Source organism: Pristiophorus japonicus, chromosome 11 (assembly GCF_044704955.1).
Source record: "Pristiophorus japonicus isolate sPriJap1 chromosome 11, sPriJap1.hap1, whole genome shotgun sequence".
Lineage (NCBI taxonomy): Eukaryota > Metazoa > Chordata > Chondrichthyes > Pristiophoridae > Pristiophorus > Pristiophorus japonicus.
Genome location: NC_091987.1, coordinates 19,646,705 through 19,669,513, shown reverse-complemented (window position 1 = coordinate 19,669,513; position 22,809 = coordinate 19,646,705). Strand labels below are relative to the sequence as shown.

The 22,809-nt window shown below is 47.9% G+C and overlaps 1 protein-coding gene across 2 annotated transcripts in view; it reads left to right on the top strand.

The window, feature by feature from the left end:
• The window catches only part of gbe1b (glucan (1,4-alpha-), branching enzyme 1b), a 641,317-nt gene extending 621,669 nt beyond the window's left edge, over window positions 1-19,648 (top strand). The window contains exons 16-18 of one of the 2 annotated variants that reach the window (XM_070893260.1): window positions 5-55; window positions 1,959-2,003; window positions 18,359-19,648. In XM_070893260.1, the coding sequence (XP_070749361.1) occupies window positions 5-55; window positions 1,959-2,003; window positions 18,359-18,415 (153 nt within the window). In that variant the 3' untranslated portion in view covers window positions 18,416-19,648. The remainder of the gene's footprint in view (window positions 1-4; window positions 56-1,958; window positions 2,004-18,358) is intronic. The other variant, XM_070893261.1, reaches the window with a different exon arrangement.
• Window positions 19,649-22,809: the final 3,161 nt, after the last annotated feature.

Below are 22,809 nucleotides of genomic sequence, written 5' to 3'. Positions count from 1 at the left end.
TCAGTTCGACAGTGTCGACATTGACTTTTCCCAGAGGAGGGCCCATGCCTTCGAGGTAAGCATCAGTCGGAGCTGGGGATCAGTGGGAGGGGAGTCGGAGTGTTTAATTGGAAGAGTGCTGGGTGGGCGAGACCAGGAAAATGGAAGGAGCTGGAGAGAGTTTGAAGACCAGAATATTTGGCAACAGGAAAAGGCCATTGAGCCCAACAATTCTGTCTTTTTGGTAGATTAATCCCACCTTCTCACCATATCCCTCAAACCCACCTTCTCACCATATCCCTCAAACCCACCTTCTCCCCATATCCCTCAACTCCACTGACGCACCTTCTCCCCATATCCCCCAACCCCACCGACACACCACCTCCCCATATCCTTCAACCCCACCTACCCACCTTCTCCCCATATCCCCCAACCCCACCTACCCACCTTCTCCCCATATCCCCCAACCCCACCTACCCACCTTCTCCCCATATCCCCCAACCCCACCGACCCACCTTCTCCCCATATCCCTCAACCCCACCTACCCACCTTCTCCCCATATCACCCAACCCACCTACCCACCTTCTCCCCATATCCCCCAACCCCACCTACCCACCTTCTCCCCATATCCCCCAACCCCACCTACCCACCTTCTCCCCATATCCCCCAACCCCACCTACCCACCTTCTCTCCATATCCCCCAACCCCACCTACCCACCTTCTCCCCATATCCCCCAACCCCACCTTCTCCCCATATCCCCCAACCCCACCTTCTCCCCATATCCCCCAACCCCACCTTCTCCCCATATCCCCCAACCCCACCTTCTCCCCATATCCCCCAACCCCACCTTCTCCCCATATCCCACAACCCCACCTTCTCCCCATATCCCACAACCCCACCTACCCATCTTCTCCCCATATTCCTCCAGCCACTGGAGAGGTTTCTCCCCGATTCCCCCTTGTTCCTGTCCCGAAAGGACTTGTCCCACCCTATCCCGCGTACCATTTGAAGTTTTTACGGTCATTGGGCAGCTGGGGAGGGTTAACCTGCAGGCCACATCCAGGGGACTTTGAGGCATCTGATATGGGGAATGAGGAGTGTCAGAAGCATGGAATTGTGGGGAGAAGCAAAGGGAGCGGGGGGGGGGGTGGGGGCTCAGAGTCACGGTGCCAGTCGGAGGAGAGAATAAGTCTGTACAAGCACCAGTGAAACCCCAGGGAGGCTTTTGACTGCTACCTCCTGTCACGGGTAGAGATGGGGCAGTGTGTAGAGTGAGCCGGTACCTGGAAGGCAAGTGTCGTGTCCAGGGTGTGCTCCGCGTGTACCGTCGCCAACTCTGGTTGGGCGTATTCCAGGTGGTTTCATCACATGACCTCCCTACCTCCCAATTGGCTAATGCAGAGTCTGTCCCCATTCCCATTGGCCGCGGGAAGGCAGGAGGATGGACCACTGGTGGGAGGGTGGGGCGGGGCGGGAGGTCATGTGATGAAACCTCCAGGAACACCCCCATCTAGAGTTGGCCACAGGAGGTATAGTCGGCGATGGCCAGGCTGGGCTGCGTCTCTCTTATCCCACACCTTGTGTTGTGCTGCCACCCAGTGGTACCTGGACGTGTAGCATTTGAACCAGAGGCTGCATTTGAGCACAGGGGTCCATTTAACAGGAGGAATTAATGTACGTTGCCCATTTCTTAATTTTAGTATCACTAGTATTTTTTTAAGTTAATTTTCAAACTTTCTTAGTTTATTTTTGTACAATTTAAAATCCACAACTCCCTTTCCCCGCTCCCCCACAGATTTCAATTCCTGCCTCCCTTACTTCTGTTAAGTTCTAAGTATTAGGCAGACTTATATCCTACTGTGCCTCACTCTAACTTCATTTTAATCATTAAATGTTTTCCTCACTCCTAATTTCCTGCTGTGTGCTTTCTCCCCCTACCACCTTCTGCATTATTTCTTCCTTTTTATTCCTTTCCCAGCTGGTGAATTATGGATCTTTGCACAGTTGCAAACAGTATCTGAAGGTAAGCGGGGGTGTGGGCTGGGCGGAAGTGCCTGAGGAGGAGGAGGAGGAAGTAGAAGGATAGAGCAGTGGGACAAGGGCTCGGTGCCTGGATGTGAGGCTCAGTCGTGCAGCTTACAGGGAACACTACCCAACATCATCATCATAGGCAGTCCCTCGGAATTGAGGAAGACTTGCTTCCCCTCACAAAGTGAGTTCTCAGGTGACTGAACAGTCCAATACGGGAATTACAGTCTCTGTCACAGATGGGGCAGACAGTGGTTGAAGGAAAGGGTGGGTGGGGAGTCTGGTTTGCCGCACGCTCCTTCCGCTGCCTGCGCTTGACTTCTGCATGCTCTCGGCGACGAGACTCGAGGTGCTCAGCGCCCTCCCGGATGCACTTCCTCCACTTAGGGCGGTCTTTGGCCAGGGACTCCCAGGTGTCGGTGTGGATGTTGCATTTTATCAGGGAGGCTTTGAGGGTGTCCTTGTAAAGTTTCCTCTGCCCACCTGGGGCTCGCTTGCCGTGTAGGAGTTCCGAGTAGAGCGCTTGCTTTGGGAGTCTCGTGTCGGGCATGCGGACAATGTGGCCTGCCCAGCGGAGCTGGTCGAGTGTGGTCAGTGCTTCGATGCTGGGGATGTTGGCCTGATCGAGAACGCTGATGTTGGTGCATCTGTCCTGCCAGGGGATTCGCAGGATCCTGCGGAGACATTGTTGGTGGTATTTCTCCAGCGATTTGAGGTGTCTACTGTGTATGGACACAGATCTGGCGATCTCGGTCTCGGAAATGTCAGTGGTCGGCAGAAAGTGGTTTAAAGGCGAGATGGGAGGGGAGCACTCACTTGTGTTTCTGTATGAAGCGCTAGGAGTATGTGTTGTTCAGGACCAGGCAGTATTACCCCAGTTTGACTTCTGGCACGTTTAACCTGAATTTTAATCATTGCCTCAGACGAAAGTTAGAAAGATGCAGTAACGATGCGAGCTGTACCTGGTCCATGTGGGGGAATGGGCTTCTGCACACTCTCCTGTTCACACTCCAACCTGAGTGGTTTATTTTTAATCAGACATTCCACTCTCTGTGCCGACGAGATAGAATCTTGCTACGCCTGGCGGGTTTATCAGTTTAATCGCTGTGTCCAGTCACGGCCTCTGTTCAGCTGCCCAAAGAATCGAGGCTGTCATTTTAATGGGGGTGCAGGAACAGAGGGACCTGGGGGTTCGCTCACGCAAACCTTTTGAAGGTGGCAGGCTGTTTAATACAAAAAGCATAAGTGAGCGTGGGATTTATAAATTGAGTGCAAAACCAAGGTTTACACAGTGGGACTTGGGGACACTGATGATGTGCGTCGAGATTGGCTTTGACCTGAGTCTCAACCAGCGTCTGGCCGTTTAATGCTAATGGACCTTAGTGCCACAGTGTGCCGTTTGGAACAGTCAGCTCTCCCTGCTGGCCTACTATACTGTGCTGACAAGGGAGCCCAATTAAAATGCTCTTTAGAAGCGACTATTGCTTGGCTAAGCGCTTTTTTTTGCTTGCCCAGGGCTGCGTTTTGGGCATTTCTTGCAGCAATTATTTTCAGTCCTGTGAAAGTGACTCTGTATGGTTGAAAAACAATAATCACGGATTACAGTCCATGGTGGAATTTAACCCCGCCTCTGGAGGATCACGGCATCCCCCACTTACCAGAAACCTGTGGGAGATTCCACTCTCCGCACCAACTGCTTTCTGCACCTGACGTTTGGTTTGTTTCTAAATGGCTGTCTCGTCATCATAAGCAGTCCCTCGAGATCGAGGAAGACTTGCTCCCACTCTAAAAGTGAGTTCTCAGGTGACTGAACAGTCCAATACGGGAATTACAGTCTCTGTCACAGGTGGGACAGACAGTGGTTGGAGGAAAGGATGGGTGGGACAGGTTTGCCGCACGCTCCTTCCGCTGTCTGTGCTTGGCTTCTGCATGCTCTCGGCGACGAGACTCGAGGTGTTCAGCGCCCTCCCGGATGCACTTCCTCCACTTAGGGTGGTCTTTGGCCCGAGACTCCCAGCTGTCGGCGGGGATGTTGCACTTTATCAGGGAGGCTTTGAAGGTGTCCTTGAAACGTTTCCTCTGCCCACCTGGGGCTCGCTTGCTGTGTAGGAGTTCCGAGTAGAGCGCTTGCTTTGGGAGTCTCGTGTCAGGCATGCGGACTATGTGGCCCGCCCAACAGAGCTGGTCGAGTGTGGTCAGTGCTTCGATGCTGGGGATGTTGGCCTGGTCGAGGACACTAACATTGGTGCGTCTGTCCTCCCAGGGAATTTGCAGGATGTTGCGGAGACATCGCTGGTGGTATTTCTCCAGCGATTTGAGGTGTCTACTCTATATGGTCTACGTCTCTGACGAGTTTGGCGAGCTGCCCAAAGGAACAGGGCGACCATTTTGCAGGGAGACCTGGGGGATTGTGCGCACTGATCTTCGAAGGAGGTGGGACAAGTTGAGAAGGCTGTCTCTTTTTAAAAAAAAAGCTTACAGGACGCTTGGCTTTATTAATAGAGGCACAGAGTACAAAAGCAAGGAGGTTTATGGTAAACCTTTATAGAATCATAGAAATTTACAGCACGGAAGGAGGCCATTTCAGCCTACACTGTCCGTACCGGCCAACAAGAGGCTATCCAGCCTAATCCCACTTTCCAGCTCTCGGTCCATAGCCCTGTAGGTTACGGCACTTCAAGTGCACATCCAAGTATTTTTTAAATGTGATGAGGGTTTCTGCCTCTACCATCCCTACAGGCAGTGAGTTCCAGACCCCCACCACCCTGTGGGTGAAGAAATTTCCCCTCAAATCCCCTCTAAACCTTCTACCAATTACTTTAAATCTATGCCCCCTGGTTATTGACCCCTCTACTAAGGGAAACAGATCCTTCCTATCCACTCTATCCAGGCGCCTCATAATTGTATACACCTCAGAAGGTCTCCCCTCAGCCTCCCCTATTATAACTCACTGGTTTGACCCCAGCTTGGAGTATTGTGTCCAATTCTGGGAACCACACTTTAGGAAGGATGTCAAGGCCTTGGCGAAGGTGCAGAGGAGATTTATCAGAATGGTGACAGCGATAGGGGCCTTCAGTTATGTGGAGAGGTTGGAGAAGCTGGTGATGGTGATTTGAGGGATACATATTAGCCAGGACACCAGGGATAACTCCCCTGCTCTTCTTCGAAATAGTGGCCATGGGATCTTTTACGTCCGCCCGAGAGGGCAGATGGGGCCTCGGTTTAACGTCTCGTCTGAAAGACGGTACCTCCGACAGTGCAGTGCTCCCTCAGTACTGCACTGGGAGAGTCAGCCTAGATTATGTGCTAAAGTCTCCGGAGTGGGACTTGAACAATGCTCCCTCTTTGTTTTGGGTGCGTGGCTCTTTAAGGAGCTCCACGGCCTGTTCACAGTTTCGTGCATGCATGAAATTTTACATTGAACGCACATTATAGGGAACGTTGGTCTTAACCCACGACCTTCTGACTCGGAGGCACGAGAGCTACCCACTCAGCCATGGCGGCTGATACTTAAAATAAACCCTCTTCCAGTATGGGATTTATGCCAAAACTAACTGGGCCACATCAAATTCTGACTTGTCGTCACCTCTTCAAGTTGCTCCTGTTCTTCTCTGTCAAGATTTGTTCCATAACAAAACATTAGGCAGTGTGCACAGACTGTACTAGCGCATTACGCAGTGTAACAAGTGAGAGAAGAATAAATATTTGAAAAGGCAAAGCATAATTCCAAAAAGGAAACTTAATTTCCATTGTAAGGGGCTCACTGTTGGACACTCAGACCATGCTTTGCCTCTGAGCTTCCTGGCCTCCAAATACTCTAATCCCAAACTAGTTGCTAAACCTGTTTCAGAGCTCCAGATCTTAGGAGCATAGGCACAGGAGGAGGCCATTTACCCCCCTCGAACCTGTTCTGCCATTCAATGAGATCATGGCTGATCTGTAACCTAACTCCACATACCCACCTTTGCCCCATATCCCTTCAATTTTTGTTAACCAAAGGAATTATCAATCTCAGATTTAAAGTTAACAAATGATCCAGTATCGATTACCATTTGTGGAAGAGAGTTCCAAACTTCTATCACACTTCACGTGTAGAAGTGTTTCCTTAACTTCACTCCTGATAGACCTGGCTCAAAATGTTAGACTATGCCCCCTAGTCCTAGATTCCCCAACCAGAGGAAATAGTTGCTCTTAACACAAGAATTAGGAGCAGGAGTAGGCCATTCAGCTCCTCGAGCCTGCTCTGCCATTCAATAAGATCACGGCTGATCATCCACTTTCCTGCACTGTCCCCATATCCCTTGATTCCTTAACATCCGAAAATTTATCGATATCTGTCTTGAATATAATCAACGATTGAGCCTCCACAGCTCTCTGGGGTAGAGAATTCCAAAGATGGGAGGAGGAGTGTGAAATATTAGATGAAATAAACAAAGTGAGAAAGGAAGTATTAATAGGTTTAGCATGATTGAAAGTGAATAAATCCCCAGGCCCGAATGAAATGTATCCCAGGCTGTTGAGAAGCAAGAGAGGAAATAGCAGAGGCTCTGACCATCATTTTCCAATCCTCTCTGGCTACAGGTGTGGTGCCTTTGTTTAAAAAGGGAGAAAGAGATAGACCAAGTAATTACAGGCCAATCAGCCTAACCTCGGTGATGGGAAAATTATTGGAAAAAATCCTGAAGGACAGGATAAATGTTCATTTCGAAAGACACGGATTGATCAAGGATAGTCAGCATGGATTTGTTAAGGGAAGGTCGTGTCGGACCAGCTTTACACAGGATTACATGGGATATACGGCACAGAAACAAGCCATTTGGCCCAACCAGTCCATGCGGCGATTATGCGCCAATCGAGCTTCCTCCCGTCCAGACGCATAACCCTCTATTCCCTTCTCCCTCATGCTTGTCTAGCCTCCCCTTAAATGCATCGATACTATTCGCTTCAACCACTCCCTGTGGGAGCGAGTTCCACATTCTCACCACTCTCTGGGTAAAGAAGTTTCTTCTGAATTCCCTATTGGATTTTTTGGTGACTATCTTATATTGATGGCCTCTAGTTATGCTCTTCCCCACAAGTGGAAACACTCTGTATCCACTCTATCAAAACCTTTTCTAATTTTAAAAACCTCTATTAGATCACCCCTAAATTTCAAGAAGAAATTTAACCCTTGAAGTCTGGGTATCATTCTGATAAATCTACCCTGCACTCCCTCCAAGGCCAATCTCTCCTTCCTAAGGTGTGGTGCCCAGAACTGACAGGACTCCAGGTGTGGTCCAACCAGGACTTTGTACCCCATAACTTCTACCCCCTTGTACTTTAGTCCTCTAGATATAAAGGCCAGCATTCCATTATCCATTTTGATTATGTTTTGTACCTGTGCCATTTTAACCATCTATGTGCAATGGACCCTAAAGTCTCTTTCGACGTCCACTGTTTCTCACTTTTCACCATTTAGAACGTACCCTGCTCTATCCTTTTTAGGTTCAAAGTAGGTGACCTCACATTTACCTACATTGAAATCCATTTAGCACAGTTTTGCCCATTCGCTTACTGATTTAATATCTCCTTGTAATGTTATGCTTTCATCTGTACTGCTTACAATGCCGTCCAATGTCATCAGGAAACTTGGATAAATGGCTTTCTATCCCGCCATCTAAGTCGTTAATAAATACAGTGAATATTTGAAGCCCCAACACAGATCCCTCTAGGACACCACTAGTCACATCCTGCCAATTTGCCCATTATCCCTACTCTCTTTCTATTGCCGCTCAGTCAATTTCCTAACCCGTACAATCATTTGCCTTCAATTTCATGAGCTTTAACTTTAGCTAACAGTCTCTTATAAGGGACTTTATCAAATGCCTTCTGTAAGTCAATATAAATAACCTTCACAGACATTTCCCTATCCACTCCATCAGTCAGCTTCTCAAAACACTCAATCACATCCGTCAGGCATGACCTACCTTTCACAAATCCACGCTGGCTCTCTGATCAGCTGAAAATTTTCAAGGGGTTCTGTCACTCTATCCTTAATTATAGACTCTAGTGATTTCCCAACAATAGATGTTAGGCTCTGAATGGTGACAGATTAGGAAAAGGGGAGGTGCTACGAGACCTGGGTGTCATGGTACATCAGTCATTGAAAGTTGGCATGCAGGTACAGCAGGCGGTTAAGAAAGCAAATGGCATGTTGGCCTTCATAGTGAGGGGATTTGAGTATAGGAGCAGGGAGGTCTTGCTGAAGTTGTACAAGGCCTTGGTGAGACCACACCTTGAGTATTGTGTGCAGTTTTGGTCTCCTAATCTGAGGAAGGATGTGCTTGCTATTGAGGGAGTGCAGTGAAGGTTCACCAGACTGATTCCCGGGATGGCAGGACTGACATATGAGGAAAGACTAGATCGACTAGGCTTATACTCACTGGAATTTAGAAGAATGAGAGGGGATCTCATGGAAACATATAAAATTCTGACGGGACTGGACATGTTAGATGCAGGAAGAATGTTCCCGATGTTGGGGGAAGTCCAGAACCAGAGGACACAATCTAAGGATAAGGGGTAAGCCATTTAGGATCGAGGAGAACCTGTGGAATTCTCTACCACAGAAAGTTGTTGAGTCCAGTTCGTTGGATATATTCAAAAGGGAGTTAGATGTGGCCCTTACAGCTAAAGGGATCAGGGGGTATGGAGAGAAAACAGGAGCGGGGTACTGAAGTTGCATGACCAGCCATGATCATATTGAATGGCGGAGCAGGCTCAAAGGGCCGAATGGCCTACTCCTGCACCTATTCCTTAAACTCTCTTAAATAGCGCAATTTTTCAATTGAAAATAAGGGTTCCTGAATCTGAGAACTTTGCAACATTATAGTTAGAGCAACTGCAATAGTCTCACCGACTTCCTTTAAAACCCTGGCATAGGAACCATCTGGTCCTGGGGATTTGTTCCTCTTTAGTGTCATTGTTTTTTTAAAATTACTGTTATTTTGCTTATGTTCATTTTGGTGAGTCCCCGAACCTGATTCAATGTTTGTTTCTTTACTCTATTATACTATAAATACTCTTCCTCTTCCTCCACTATAAATACTGACGCAAAGTAATTATTCAACATGTCTGCCATTTCCCCATTGTCATTCACAATATCACCGTTGTTATCAGGCTATCATTGCTCCTGACTGCCCTCTTTTTCCGAATGTAACTGTAAAAGATTTTTTTGTTCCTTTTGACATCCCTTACAAGTTTGTTTTCATACTCTCTTTTTGTAGCTTACTATCTGTTTCGTGACCCTTTGCTTGTTCTTTGCATCTTTCCCATTCGCGAGGATCTGTGCTATTTTGGGCATGTTTGTATGCCCTTTCTTTTAGTTTTATGCTGTTTCTTACTTCTTCAGTTGTCCATGGCTATTTCTTTGGCAAGTAGAGCTCTTGCCCCTCGGGGGTATAAACTGGTTCTGTATAATAAATTATTTTTTAAACATCTCCCACTGATCTTCTATCCTTTTACCCATTAACTGATTTGCCTATTTTGCTATGGACAGTCTCTGCCTCATTCCGTTGAAATCGGCTGCACCTAAATCTAGAATCTGAGTAGCTGTTTAACTTTTCTCCCTTTCAAATGCTACGTTGAACGAGATCATATTATGACCGCTATTAGAAACATAGAAAATAGGAGCAGTAGTAGGCCATTCGGCCCTTCGAGTCTGCACCACCATTCAGTATGATCATGGCTGATCCTCTATCTCAACACCATATTCCTGTTTTTTCCCCATACCCCTTGATGCCTTTTGTTTATAGAAATCTATCTATCTCCCACTTAAATATATTCAGTGACTTACATAAGAACATAAGAATTAGGAACAGGAGTAGGCCATCTAGCCCCTCGAGCCTGCTCCGCCATTCAACAAGATCATGGCTGATCTGGCCGTGGACTCCGCTCCACTTACCCGCCCGCTCCCCGTAACCCTTAATTCCCTTATTGGTTAAAAATCTATCTATCTGTGATTTGAATACATTCAATGAGCTAGCCTCAACTGCTTCCTTGAGCAGAGAATTCCACAGATTCACAACCCTCTGGGAGAAGAAATTCCTTCTCAACTCGGTTTTAAATTGGTTCCCCCGTATTTTGAGGCTGTGCCCCCTAGTTCTAGTCTCCCCGACCAGTGGAAACAACCTCTCTGCCTCTATCTTGTCTATCCCCTTCATTATTTTAAATGTTTCTATGAGATCACCCCTCATCCTTCTGAACTCCAACGAGTAAAGACCCAGTCTAATCAATCGATCATCATAAGGTAACCCCCTCATCTCCGGAATCAGCCTAGTGAATCGTCTCTGTACCCCCTCCAAAGCTAGTATATCCTTCCTTAAGTAAGGTGACCAAAACTGCACGCAGTACTCCAGGTGCGGCCTCACCAATACCCTGTACAGTTGCAGCAGGACCTCCCTGCTTTTGTACTCCATCCCTCTCGCAATGAAGGCCAACATTCCATTCGCCTTCCTGATTACCTACTGCACCTGCAAACTAACTTTTTGGGATTCATGCACAAGGACCCCCAGGTCCCTCTGTACCACAGCATGTTGTAATTTCTCCCCAATCAAATAATATTCCCTTTTACTGTTTTTTATTTCCCAAGGTGGATGACCTCACATTTTCCGACATCGTATTCCAGCTGCCAAACCTTAGCCCATTCGCTTAACCTATCTAAATCTCTTTGCAGCCTCTCTGTGTCCTCTACACAACCTGCTTTCCCACTAATCTTAGTGTCATCTGCAAATTTTGTTATACTACACTCTGTCCCCTCTTCCAGGTCATCTATGTATATTGTAAACAGTTGTGGTCCCAGCACACTGATCCCTGTGGCACACCACTAACCACCGATTTCCAACCCAAAAAGGACTCATTTATCCCGACTCTCTGCTTTCTGTTAGCCAGCCAACTCTCTATCCATGCTAATACATTTCCTCTGACTCCGCGTACCTTTATCTTCTGCAGTAACCTTTTGTGTGGCACCTTATCGAATGCCTTTTGGAAATCTAAATACACCACATCCATCGGTACACCTCTATCCACCATGCTCGTTATATCCTCAAAGAATTCCAGTAAATTAGTTAAACATGATTTCCCCTTCATGAATCCATGTTGTGTCTGCTTGATTGCACTATTCCTATCTAGATGTCCCGCTATTTCTTCCTTAATGATGGCTTCAAGCATTTTCCCCACTACAGATGTTAAACTAACTGGCCTATAGTTACCTGCCTTTTGTCTGCCCCCTTTTTTAAACAGAGGCGTTACATTAGCTGCTTTCCAATCCGCTGGTACCTCCCCAGAGTCCATAGAATTTTGGTAGATTATAACGAATGCATCTGCTATAACTTCCGCCATCTCTTTTAATACCCTGGGATGCATTTCATCAGGACCAGGGGACTTAGAAACATAGAAACATAGAAAATAGGTGCAGGAGCAGGCCATTCAGCCCTTCTAGCCTGCACCGCCATTCAATGAGTTCATGGCTGAACATGAAACTTCAGTACCCCCTTCCTGCTTTCTCGCCATAACCCTTGATCCCCCGAGTAGTAAGGACTTCATCTAACTCCCTTTTGAATATATTTAGTGAATTGGCCTCAACTACTTTCTGTGGTAGAGAATTCCACAGGTTCACCACTCTCTGGGTGAAGAAGTTTCTCCTCATCTCGGTCCTAAATGGCTTACCCCTTATCCTCAGACTGTGACCCCTGGTTCTGGACTTCCCCAACATTGGGAACATTCTTCCTGCATCTAACCTGTCTAAACCTGTCAGAATTTTAAACGTTTCCATGAGGTCCCCTCATTCTTCTGAACTCCAGTGAATACAAGCCCAGTTGATCCAGTCTTTCTTGATAGGTCAGTCCCGCCATCCCGGGAATCAGTCTGGTGAATCTTTGCTGCACTCCCTCAATAGCAAGAATGTCCTTCCTCAAGTTAGGAGACCAAAACTGTACACAATACTCCAGGTGTGGCCTCACCAAGGCCCTGTACAACTGTAGCAACACCTCCCTGCCCCTGTATTCAAATCCCCTCGCTATGAAGGCCAACATGCCATTTGCTTTCTTAACCGCCTGCTGTACCTGCATGCCAACCTTCAATGACTGATGTACCATGACACCCAGGTCTCGTAGCACCTTCCCTTTTCCTAATCTGTCACCATTCAGATAATAGTCTGTCTCTCTGTTTTTACCACCAAAGTGGATAACCTCACATTTATCCACATTATACTTCATCTGCCATGCATTTGCCCACTCACCTAACCTATCCAAGTCACTCTGCAGCCTAATAGCATCCTCCTCGCAGCTCACACTGCCACCCAACTTAGTGTCATCCGCAAATTTGGAGATACTGCATTTAATCCCCTCGTCTAAATCATTAATGTACAATGTAAACAGCTGGGGCCCCAGCACAGAACCTTGCGGCACCCCACTAGTCACTGCCTGCCATTCTGAAAAGTACCCGTTTACTCCTACTCTTTGCTTCCTGTCTGACAACCAGTTCTCAATCCACGTCAGCACACTACCCCCAATCCCATGTGCTTTAACTTTGCACATTAATCTCTTGTGTGGGACCTTGTCGAAAGCCTTCTGAAAGTCCAAATATACCACATCAACTGGTTCTCCTTTGTCCACTTTACTGGAAACATCCTCAAAAAATTCCAGAAGATTTGTCAAGCATGATTTCCCTTTCACAAATCCATGCTGACTTGGACCCATCATGTCACCATTTTCCAGATGCACTGCTATGACATCCTTAATAATTGATTCCATCATTTTACCCACTACAGAGGTCAGGCTGACCGGTCTATAATTCTCTGTTTTCTCTCTCCCTCCTTTTTTAAAAAGTGGGGTTACATTGGCTACCCTCCACTCCATAGGAACTGATCCAGAGTCAATGGAATGTTGGAAAATGACTGTCAATGCATCCGCTATTTCCAAGGCCACCTCCTTAAGTACTCTGGGATGCAGTCCATCAGACCCTGGGGATTTATCGGCCTTCAATCCCATCAATTTCCCCAACACAATTTCCCGACTAATAAGGATTTCCCTCAGTTCCTCCTCCTTACTAGACCCTCTGACCCCTTTTATATCCGGAAGGTTGTTTGTATCCTCCTTAATGAATACCGAACGAAAGTACTTGTTCAATTGGTCTGCCATTTCTTTGTTCCCCGTTATGACTTCCCCTGATTCTGACTGCAGGGGACCTACGTTTGTCTTTACTAACCTTTTTCTCTTTACATACCTATAGAAACTTTTGCAATCCGCCTTAATGTTCCCTGCAAGCTCCATTTTCCCTGCCCTAATCAAACCCTTTGTCTTCCTCTGCTGAGTTCTAAATTTCTCCCAGTCCCCAGGTTCGCTGCTATTTCTGGCCAATTTGTATGCCACTTATTTGGCTTTAATACTATCCCTGATTTCCCTAGATAGCCACGGTTGAGCCACCTTCCCTTTTTTATTTTTACGCCAGACAGGAATGTACAATTGTTGTAATTCATCCATGCGGTCTCTAAATGTCTGCCATTGCCCATCCACAGTCAACCCCCTAAGTATCATTCGCCAATCTATCCTAGCCAATTCACGCCTCATACCTTCAAAGTTACCCTTCTTTCCTGTTTGATGCCCTCCCCAACATCCCTATTACTGTTTGGAGGTCTGTACACAACTCCTACTAACGTTTTTTGCCCTTTGGTGTTCTGCAGCTCTACCCATATAGATTCCACATCATCCAAGCTAATGTCTTTCCTAACTATTGCATTAATCTCCTTGGACTTGTCTACCTTGAGTCCCATTAGCCTGTCCAGCACTACACCCCTAGTGATGGTGATTGTCTCAAGGTCCTCCCTTCTCACATTCCTGTGACCAGCAATTTTTGGCATGGTTTTTGTGTCTTCCACTGTGAAGACCGAAGCAAAATAATTGTTTTAGGTCTCAGCCATTTCCACATTTCCCATTATTAAATCCCCCTTCTCATCTTCTAAGGGACCAACATTTACATTCGTCACTCTTTTCCGTTTTATATATCTGTAAAAGCTTTTACTATCTGTTTTTATGTTTTGCGCAAGTTTACTTTCGTAATCTATCTTTCCTTTCTTTATTGCTTTCTTCGTCATTCTTTGCTGTCATTTAAAATTTTCCCAATCTTCTAGTTTCCCACTAACCTTGGCCACCTTCTACGCATTGGTTTTTAATTTGATACTCTCCTTTATTTCCTTGGTTATCCATGGTTGGTTATCCCTTCTCTTACCGCCCTTCTTTTTCACTGGAATATATTTTTGTTGAGCACTATGAAAGAGCTCCTTAACAGTCCTCCACTGTTCCTCAATTGTGCCACCGTTTAGTCTGTGTTTCCAGTCTACTTTAGCCAACTCTGCCCTCATCCCACTGTAGTCCCCTTTGTTTAAGCATAGTACGCTCGTTTGAGACACTACTTCCTCACCCTCAATCTGTATTACAAATTCAACCATACTGTGATCACTCATTCTGAGAGGATCTTTTACTAGGACATTGTTTATTATTCCTGTCTCATTACACAGGACCAGATCTAAGATAGCTTGCTCCCTTGTAGGTTCTGTAACATGCTGTTCTAAGAAATAATCCCGTATGCATTCTATGAATTCCTCCTCAAGGCTACCCCGTGCGATTTGATTTGACCAATCGATATGTAGGTTAAAATCCCCCATGATTACTGCCGTTCCTTTTTCACATGCCTCCATTATTCCCTTGATTATTGCCCGCCCCACTGTGAAGTTATTATTTGGGGGCCTATAAACTATGCCCACCAGTGACTTTTTCCCCTCACTATCTCTAATCTCCACCCACAATGGCCTCCACAGCCTTCTGTGGTAGAGAATTCCACAGGTTCACCACCCATTGAGTGAAAACATTTCTCCTTATCTCGGTCCTAAATTTCCTACCCCGTATCCTGAGACTGTAACCCCCTTGTTCTCGACTTCCCAGCCAGGGGAAACATCCTCCCCATATCCAATCTATCCAACCCAGTCAGAATTTTATACGTTTCAATGAGATCACCTCTCATTCTTCTAAACTCTAGTGAATACAGGCCTCATCGACCCATTCTCTCCTCATACGACAGTCCTGCTATCCCAGGAATCAGTCTGGTGAACCTTAGCTGCACTCCCTCTATGGATAAATGTTCACGCACAGTTAGGCTGTTAATTAAATCTGGCTGATTACTCATTACTAAATCTAAGATGGCATGCTCTCTTGTTGCCTCTAGGACATATTATTGTCGAAAACTATCTGGGACACACTCCAGAAATTCACCACCTTTTTGTCCGGATTGCAGCCCCAATCGGATCTGGCAGGATTGCCCTGGGATTGCCTGTGTCTGCGTGAGACAGTAACTGCCCCCCCCCCCCGGCACCGGTATAAAGGCACCTGTGTGTGGGCCCCACTCGCCTCAGCCCTAACTGCGCAGCAATGAATTACTCCAACAAATAGATTCACTTTTCACTTCATTTTTTAAAAATCCATTGGGGAGCGAGCATGACTTCCAGGCATAGACACGGGGCCTTCTGAAATATTGATGAGCTGCCAAGTATTTTATGCAGCGTTTTATGTTGGTACAGAGAGCTCTAAAGCTGGTCCGTTGAGTGAATGAAGATCTCGTGGGTGACCTTAAGGTTCATATGTCCGTCAATCACCGAGCCATCGCTATTTTTAGGACCTTGCTTTTGTTTGCATCTGAATTATAATTCAGATTTGATGCCACAGTTGATTACAAGGTTGACTCTTTCTGGGGGGGTGGGGTTTTGCCTGCATATTTCAGCTTTTGGATTTGAACGTGTTGGGCGATAATGTAGGAACAGGAGGAGCCCACTCAGCCCCTGTCATTCACTCAGATTGTGGCTGATCTGTCCCTCGACCCCATTTACCCACCGTTGCTCCATAATCCTCGATACCCTCACCCAACTAAAACCTCTCGGTCTCAGTCTTGAAAGCTCCAATTGCCCCCTCCCCCCAACAGCCACAGCCTTTTGGGGGAGAGCGTTGCAGATCTCCACTACGCTCCGAGTGGGAAAGATGCTCCCTGATTTCACTCCTGAATGCACGGGATCTGATTTTAGATTGTGACGCTGTGTTGTGGGTTCCCGCACTGGAGGAAGTAGTTCTGCTGTATCTACCCTATCAAATCTTTTTAACATTTTAAAAACCTCAATTAAGTCGCCCCTCAACTTTCTAAACTCCAGGGAACACAAGCACAGTCTGTACAACCTGTCCTTATCATTTTTCCCTTATAGAAACATAGAAAATAGGTGCAGGAGTAGGTCATTCAGCCCTTCAAGCCTGCACCACCATGTAATAAGATCATGGCTGATCATTAGCCCCGGTATCATTCTGGTGAATCTGCACTGCTCCCCGTCTGAGGGCGATATATCCTCCCTGAGCTGCGGGGCCCAGAACTGGACGCAGCTAGTCCCGATGGGGCCTGACCAGAGCTGTATACAACTGAACCATCACCTCCTCACTTTCACATTCTCGCCCTTGGAGATGGACATTCCGTTAACCATTGTGAACACTCTCTCTACCTGCACACTCGCTTTTAGTGATCTGTGCACATGGACACCCAAATCCCTTCGCTCCTCCACAGCTCGACGAGTCTCTCTCGATTTAGACACTATTCCGATTTGTCCTTCTCTGATCCAAAATGGATGATCTCGCACTTCCCCACGTTGACCTCCGGCTGACCCAGTTTTGCCCACTCGCGCAGTCGAACATGAACGCTGCTCCACAAACCCTTTTATTTTGTTTCTGACTTTCTCCTCTTACCCCCTCCGCTGAAGGTGGTGACTTACATTGGAGTTCCATGGAAAATAGCTGCCCCTCTCTGGCACTAACGTGTGCAAGTAAGTGTGAGCAGGCCATTATCCCCGGAGTAGAGAGGGTCACTGGGATGTGATCTTGATCCTGACTCAGTTTACTGACTCACATTACACCAACAAACCCAGGTTTGGCTCCAATTGTTTTTTTATTAATTCTTGGGGTGTGGGCGTCGCTGGCAAGGCTGGCATTTATTGCCCATCCCTAACTGCCCCTTGAGAAGGTGGTGGTGAGCCGCCGCCTTGAACCGCTGCAGTCCGTGTGGTGAAGGTGCTCCCACAGTGCTGTTAGGGAGGGAGTTCCAGGATTATGACCCAGCGACGATGAAGGAACGGCCGATATATTTCCAAGTCAGGATGGTGTGTGACTGGGAGGGGAACGTGGAGTTGGTGGTGTTCCCATGCAGAGAAGGTTCACGCGGTTGATTCCTGATATGAAAGGTTTGTCATATGAAGAAAGTTGAGTAGATTGGGCCTGTCCTCATTGGAGTTTAGAAGAATGAGAGGTGATCTTATTGAAACGTATAAGATTATGAGGGGGCTTGACAGGGTGGATGCGGAGAGGATGTTTCCACTGATGGGGGAGACTAGAACTAGGGGGCATAGTTTCAGAATAAGGGGTCGCGCATTTAAAATGGAAATGCGGAGGAATTTCTTCTCTGAGCATCATGAATCTTTGGAATTCTCTGCCCCAGAGAGCTGTGGAGGCTGGGTCATTGAATATATTTAAGGTGGAGATAGACAGATTTTTGAATGATAAGGGAGTAAAGGGTTATGGGGAATGGGGAGGGAAGTGGAGTTGAGGCCAAGATCAGATCAGCCATGATCTTATTGAATGACGGAGCAGGCTCGAGGGACCAAATGGCCTTATTATGTTCATATGCCTGCTGCCCTTGTCCTTCTAGGCGGTAGAGGTCGCAGGTTTTGGAGGTGCTGCCTTGGCGAGTTGCTGCAGTGCATCTTGTAGATGGTGCACACTGCAGCCACGGTGCGCCGGTGGTGGAGGGAGTGAGTGTTGAAGGTGGTGGATGGGGGGCCAATGAAGTGGGCTATTTTGTCCTGGATGGTGTCGAGCTTCTTGAGTGTTGTTGGAGCTGCACTCATCCAGGCAAGTGGAGAGTATTCCATCACACTCCTGACTTGTGCCTTGTAGATGGTGGAAAGGCTTTGGGGAGTCAGGGGGTGAGACACTCGCCGCAGAATACCCAGCCTCTGACCTGCTCTTGTATCCACAGTATTTATGTGGCTGGTCCAGTTAAGTTTCTGGTCAATGGTGACCCTCAGGATGTTGATGTTGGGGGATTTGGTGATGGTAATGCCTTTGAATGTCAAGGGGCAGTGGTTCGACTCTCTCTTGTTGGTGATGGTCATTGTCTGGCACCTGTGTGGCACGAATGTTACTTGCCACTTATCGGCTGCAGGCTCTGGTTTGGCTCCCAATCCATGCTCGTTGCTCTTGTCTGACACTAATTGTAGTCTCTCTGCTGTTTCAGGTGTATATTCCCAGCAGGACTGCCATCATTCTTGCAAGGGCGGACAGTGAGAACTGAAGCCTGGGGAAGCTCAGCAGGGCGACAGGAGCCTCGTGCCAAAGAGGGAGACTTGGAGAAGCCACTACACAACTTAACGCATCATCACCAACCCAGAAACAACTGTCGTTTTTACTCATTTGTTAATTGTTTAGTGTAAAAGTGAGCGTACAAGTGCTTTTACACGGTCGGAGTGCAGCTGTACACCGACACCTGGCGCTGTGAGCGTGTGTGCGACTCTCCCTGCGTCGCCCGCTCCACCAATTGGGCACCCTTGGAGATGGTGGTCAGTCCCTACACTCGCAGTCCCAGTCTCCACATTGCAGAGTTTGAGGCCGTTCAGATCCGTTCCTGCAGCACGCCTCGACCAGGAGAGCTGCTCACTGCCCCACAACACACACACGTAGTAATAAACCGTCTGCACAGGATAGGGAGGGGTGGGGGACAGACTGCATCCCTGAGTCAGGGAGTACGCCTGCCTTTTTAGAAGGTTATAAGGGGCGACTTGGCCATCTCTTTCGAAAAGGCCCCTTTGATTGAGTCAAAACCAGGGTGCGGAGGACGGGTTCCTGCCCAACTGCTCACCGTGGGGAAAAGTTCCGACAAACCTCCGCCTGGAACAATGGAGCTGACTGTTTCAGTTCTCCTGCACGTGTCTCCCCCATCCCGGCCCCCTCCCGTCCTATCTTCTGATCAACAGTACAAAGATGTTGGACTGCTGAGAGCATGCCACCAATTGACGTGCAATGTGTGATCCTGCTTTCCCGGCACAAAGCCCCGCCCCTTCCCAGAGCCCCGCCCCTTCCCGAGACCCGCCTGTCCCCAGAGCCCAACGTCCCCTCCCACAGCCCTACCCCAGTTCTGGGAAGGTGGGCCCCAGCATTGTCACCGATCCCCGATCCGCAGTCAGTCCCTCGGCCCAACACAATGCGAGTAGGCGATGCAGAGATTCTCCCTGGGCACACTGCTTTGCCCTTTCCAATTCACAAAGAGAAATCGGATTAGTGAGGGGCTGTTAAACCAAGTGTAGCATGGAATTCAAATTAACGTAACCTATAAACCTAATCATTGTGAAAGTTTGAAAAGTAGAAACACACAGTGAATAGAATGAGATTGCAGTGAGATGCTGCTCAGTTTTCTGGGTTTGAACACACTTCTCAATCCCTCGTTAACCTCTTGAACGCACTGAATCAGAAACTGTACCTGTGTTGCTCTGAGATTAAACTGATACCTTATCTTGCTGTAAAGAGGAAAGCAATTCATTTCTTGCAGTTTGGTTTTCCCCGAGCAGTTCTCTGCTTAAGGTGGTTATGTAAAATTCCTTTGCAATTTTTGAAGTGTCAGCCATAGTTCAGAAGGTCGTGGTTTCAAGTCCTCACTCCAGAGCTCAATATCCGGGCCAACACTGCTAGTGTCACTACTGAGGGAGTGCCGCACTGTCGGAGGGGCAGTACTGAGGGAGTGTCGCACTGTCGGAGGGGCAGTACTGAGGGAGTGCTGCACTTGTCGGAGGGGCAGTACTGAGGGAGTGCCGCACTGTCGTAGGGTCAGTACTGAGGGAGTGCCGTACTGTCGTAGGGTCAGTACTGAGGGAGTGCTGCACTGTCGGAGGGGCAGTACTGAGGGAGCGCTGCACTGTCGGAGGGGCAGTACTGAGGGAGTGCCGCACTGTCGGAGGGGCAGTACTGAGGGAGTGCTGCACTGTCGGTGGGTCAGTACTGAGGGAGTGCCGTACTGTCGGAGGGGCAGTACTGAGGGAGCGCTGCACTGTCGGACGGGCAGTACTGAGGGAGTGCCGCACTGTCGGAGGGGCAGTACTGAGGGAGTGCTGCACTGTCGGACGGGCAGTACTGAGGGAGTGCCGCACTGTCGGAGGGGCAGTACTGAGGGAGTGCTGCACTGTCGGAGGGGCAGTACTGAAGGAGCGCCTCACTATTGGTAGCCGCTAAATCAATTCAAATAGCACCGATTTCACCTGATGTCCTGATCCAGCTTCATCCCTCAATCAACACACGCAGAAGACTAAGTAGTCGGGAACAGTAGCATGATGGTTCTGTTACTGGAATAGTTATCCAGAGGCCTGGGCTAATGATCTGAAGATGAGGTTGAATCCCACACTGGCAGTTGGGGAATTTAAATCCAGTCAATTTAATCGGGAATAAAAAAGCCTACCATCAGTAATGGAATTACCGGATTGTCGTAAAAACCCATCTGGTTCAGTAATGTCCTCTTGGGAGGGAAATGGTAAAATCATAGAATGGTTTCAGCGTGGAAGCAGGCCATTCGGCCCGTCGAGCCCGTGCCGACTCTCTGCCTCTCCCACTCCCCCACCCTTTCCCCGTGGCCCTGCAAATTCTTTCCCTTCGGGTACTTATCCAACTCCCTTTTCAAAGCCACGATTGAGTCTGCCTCCACCACCCTCTCAGGCCGTACATTCCAGATCCTAACCACTCGCTGCGTAAAAATGTTTTCCTCGTGCCTCCTTTGGTTCTCCTGCCAATCACCTTAAATCTGTGTCCTCTGGTTCTTGACCCTTCCACCAATGGGAACAGTTTCTCTCTATCCGCTCTGTCTGGACCCCTCATGATTTTGAACACCTCGATCAAATCTCCTCTCAACCTTCTCTGCTCCAAGGAGAACAATCGCAGCTTCTCCAGTCTCCCCACGTAACTGGTCCCTCATCCCTGGAACCATTCTATAAATCTTTTCTGCACCCTCTCGAAGGCCTTCACATCCTTCCTAAAGTGCGGTGCCCAGAATTGGACACAATACTCCAGTTGAGGCCAAACCAGTGTTTTATAAAGGTTCATCATAATTTCCACACTTTTTAACTATACCTCTATTTATGAAGCCCAGGATCCCGTAAGCTTTTTTAAGCGCTTTCTCAAACCTGCCATTCTAAATCTGCCGCCTTTACCCGGTCTGGCCTATATGTGATTCTCGACCCACGGCAATGTGGTTGACTCTTAACTGCCCTCTGAAATGACTTAGCAAACCACTCAGTTATGCACAACCATTACAAAAAACAATATTAATAACTCCCTCCTTAACAGCACTGTGGGAGCACCTTCACCACACGGACTGCAGCGGTTCAAGAAGGCGGTTCACCATCACCTTCTCAAGGGGCAATTGGGGATGGGCAATAAATGCCGGCCTTGGCAGCGACACTCATCCCGGGAATACATTTTTTAAAATTCTGTTCTATTTTCAGTTTGTGATCTCGAGAGTTAGGTCCTAAATAGCAACAGTGACTGCAGTGTAAGAAATTAATTGGCTGTGAAACACTGCGAGGTGGCCCGAGGACATCGTGATGCAATCATTCACTGAAAATGAACACAACTGCGTTAAAATAGCGCACCACACATAATGGAATTAAACCCACTCGCCTGTTCATTGATTTAACAACAATCCCAATGATTAAAGCGATCCATTCGGTTTAAGTGCTTGGCAATGTGGGGTGGGCCGAGGGGCTTGGAGGAGTGTTCCTGCGTCGAGGGGAAGCCGGGAGTGCTGGCAAAGCACAATCTGACTGACGGCCAGCACCTGAAAGGGGAGAGCTCAGACCTGTGGTGCATCTGGTTATTTTCAGTTTTTGTTCTTTGACCTGAGTCTGAAGCCAGGGGCCGAAGATGTTTCCGAAGCATAGCATTATATAGAGTGTACGGCACAGAAACAGTCCGTTCAGCCCCACCGCTCCGTGCCGGTGTTTATGCTCCACACCAGCCCCCTCCCACCCCTCTTCATCTCACCCCATCACCATATCCTTCTATTCCTTTCTCCCACACGTGTGTTTATCCAGCTTCCCCTTAAATGCATCGATACTATTCACCTCAACCTCTCCCTGTGGGAGTGAGTTCCACATTCTCACCACTCTCTGGGGAAAGAAGTTTCTCCTGAATTCCCCATTGGATTTATTAGCGACTAATTTATCTTTATGTCCCCCTAGTTTTTGGACTCGCCTCCCACCCCCCGGCCACAAGTGGAAACATCTTCTCTACGTCTAGTTAGGATTGCTGAGTGTGAGCTGTGATAAACTGGCGCATGTGAAAGTACCACTTTAGAAAAATCCAGTCTAAGACACGTCCACTGTATGCCTGTTAATTCTGGTCAGCTTCTCCAACTTGGAAACTGGTGGGAACGGATCTGGAGTTTCCGATGTTTGTGGATATAGAACCTAGAAAGCCCTTCGTAAACTGATCTGTGCCCATGGTGCGGCAGCAGTCAGTGGGAGCAAAGAGAATGCCGCTTCATTCGAGAACATAAGAAATAGGAGCAGGAGTAGGTCATACGGCCCCTCGAGCCTGCTCCGCCATTCAATAAGACCATGGCTGATCTGATCATGGACTCAGCTCCGCTTCCCTGCCCGCTCCCCATAACCCTTCACTCCCTTATCGCTCAAAAATCTGTCTATCTCT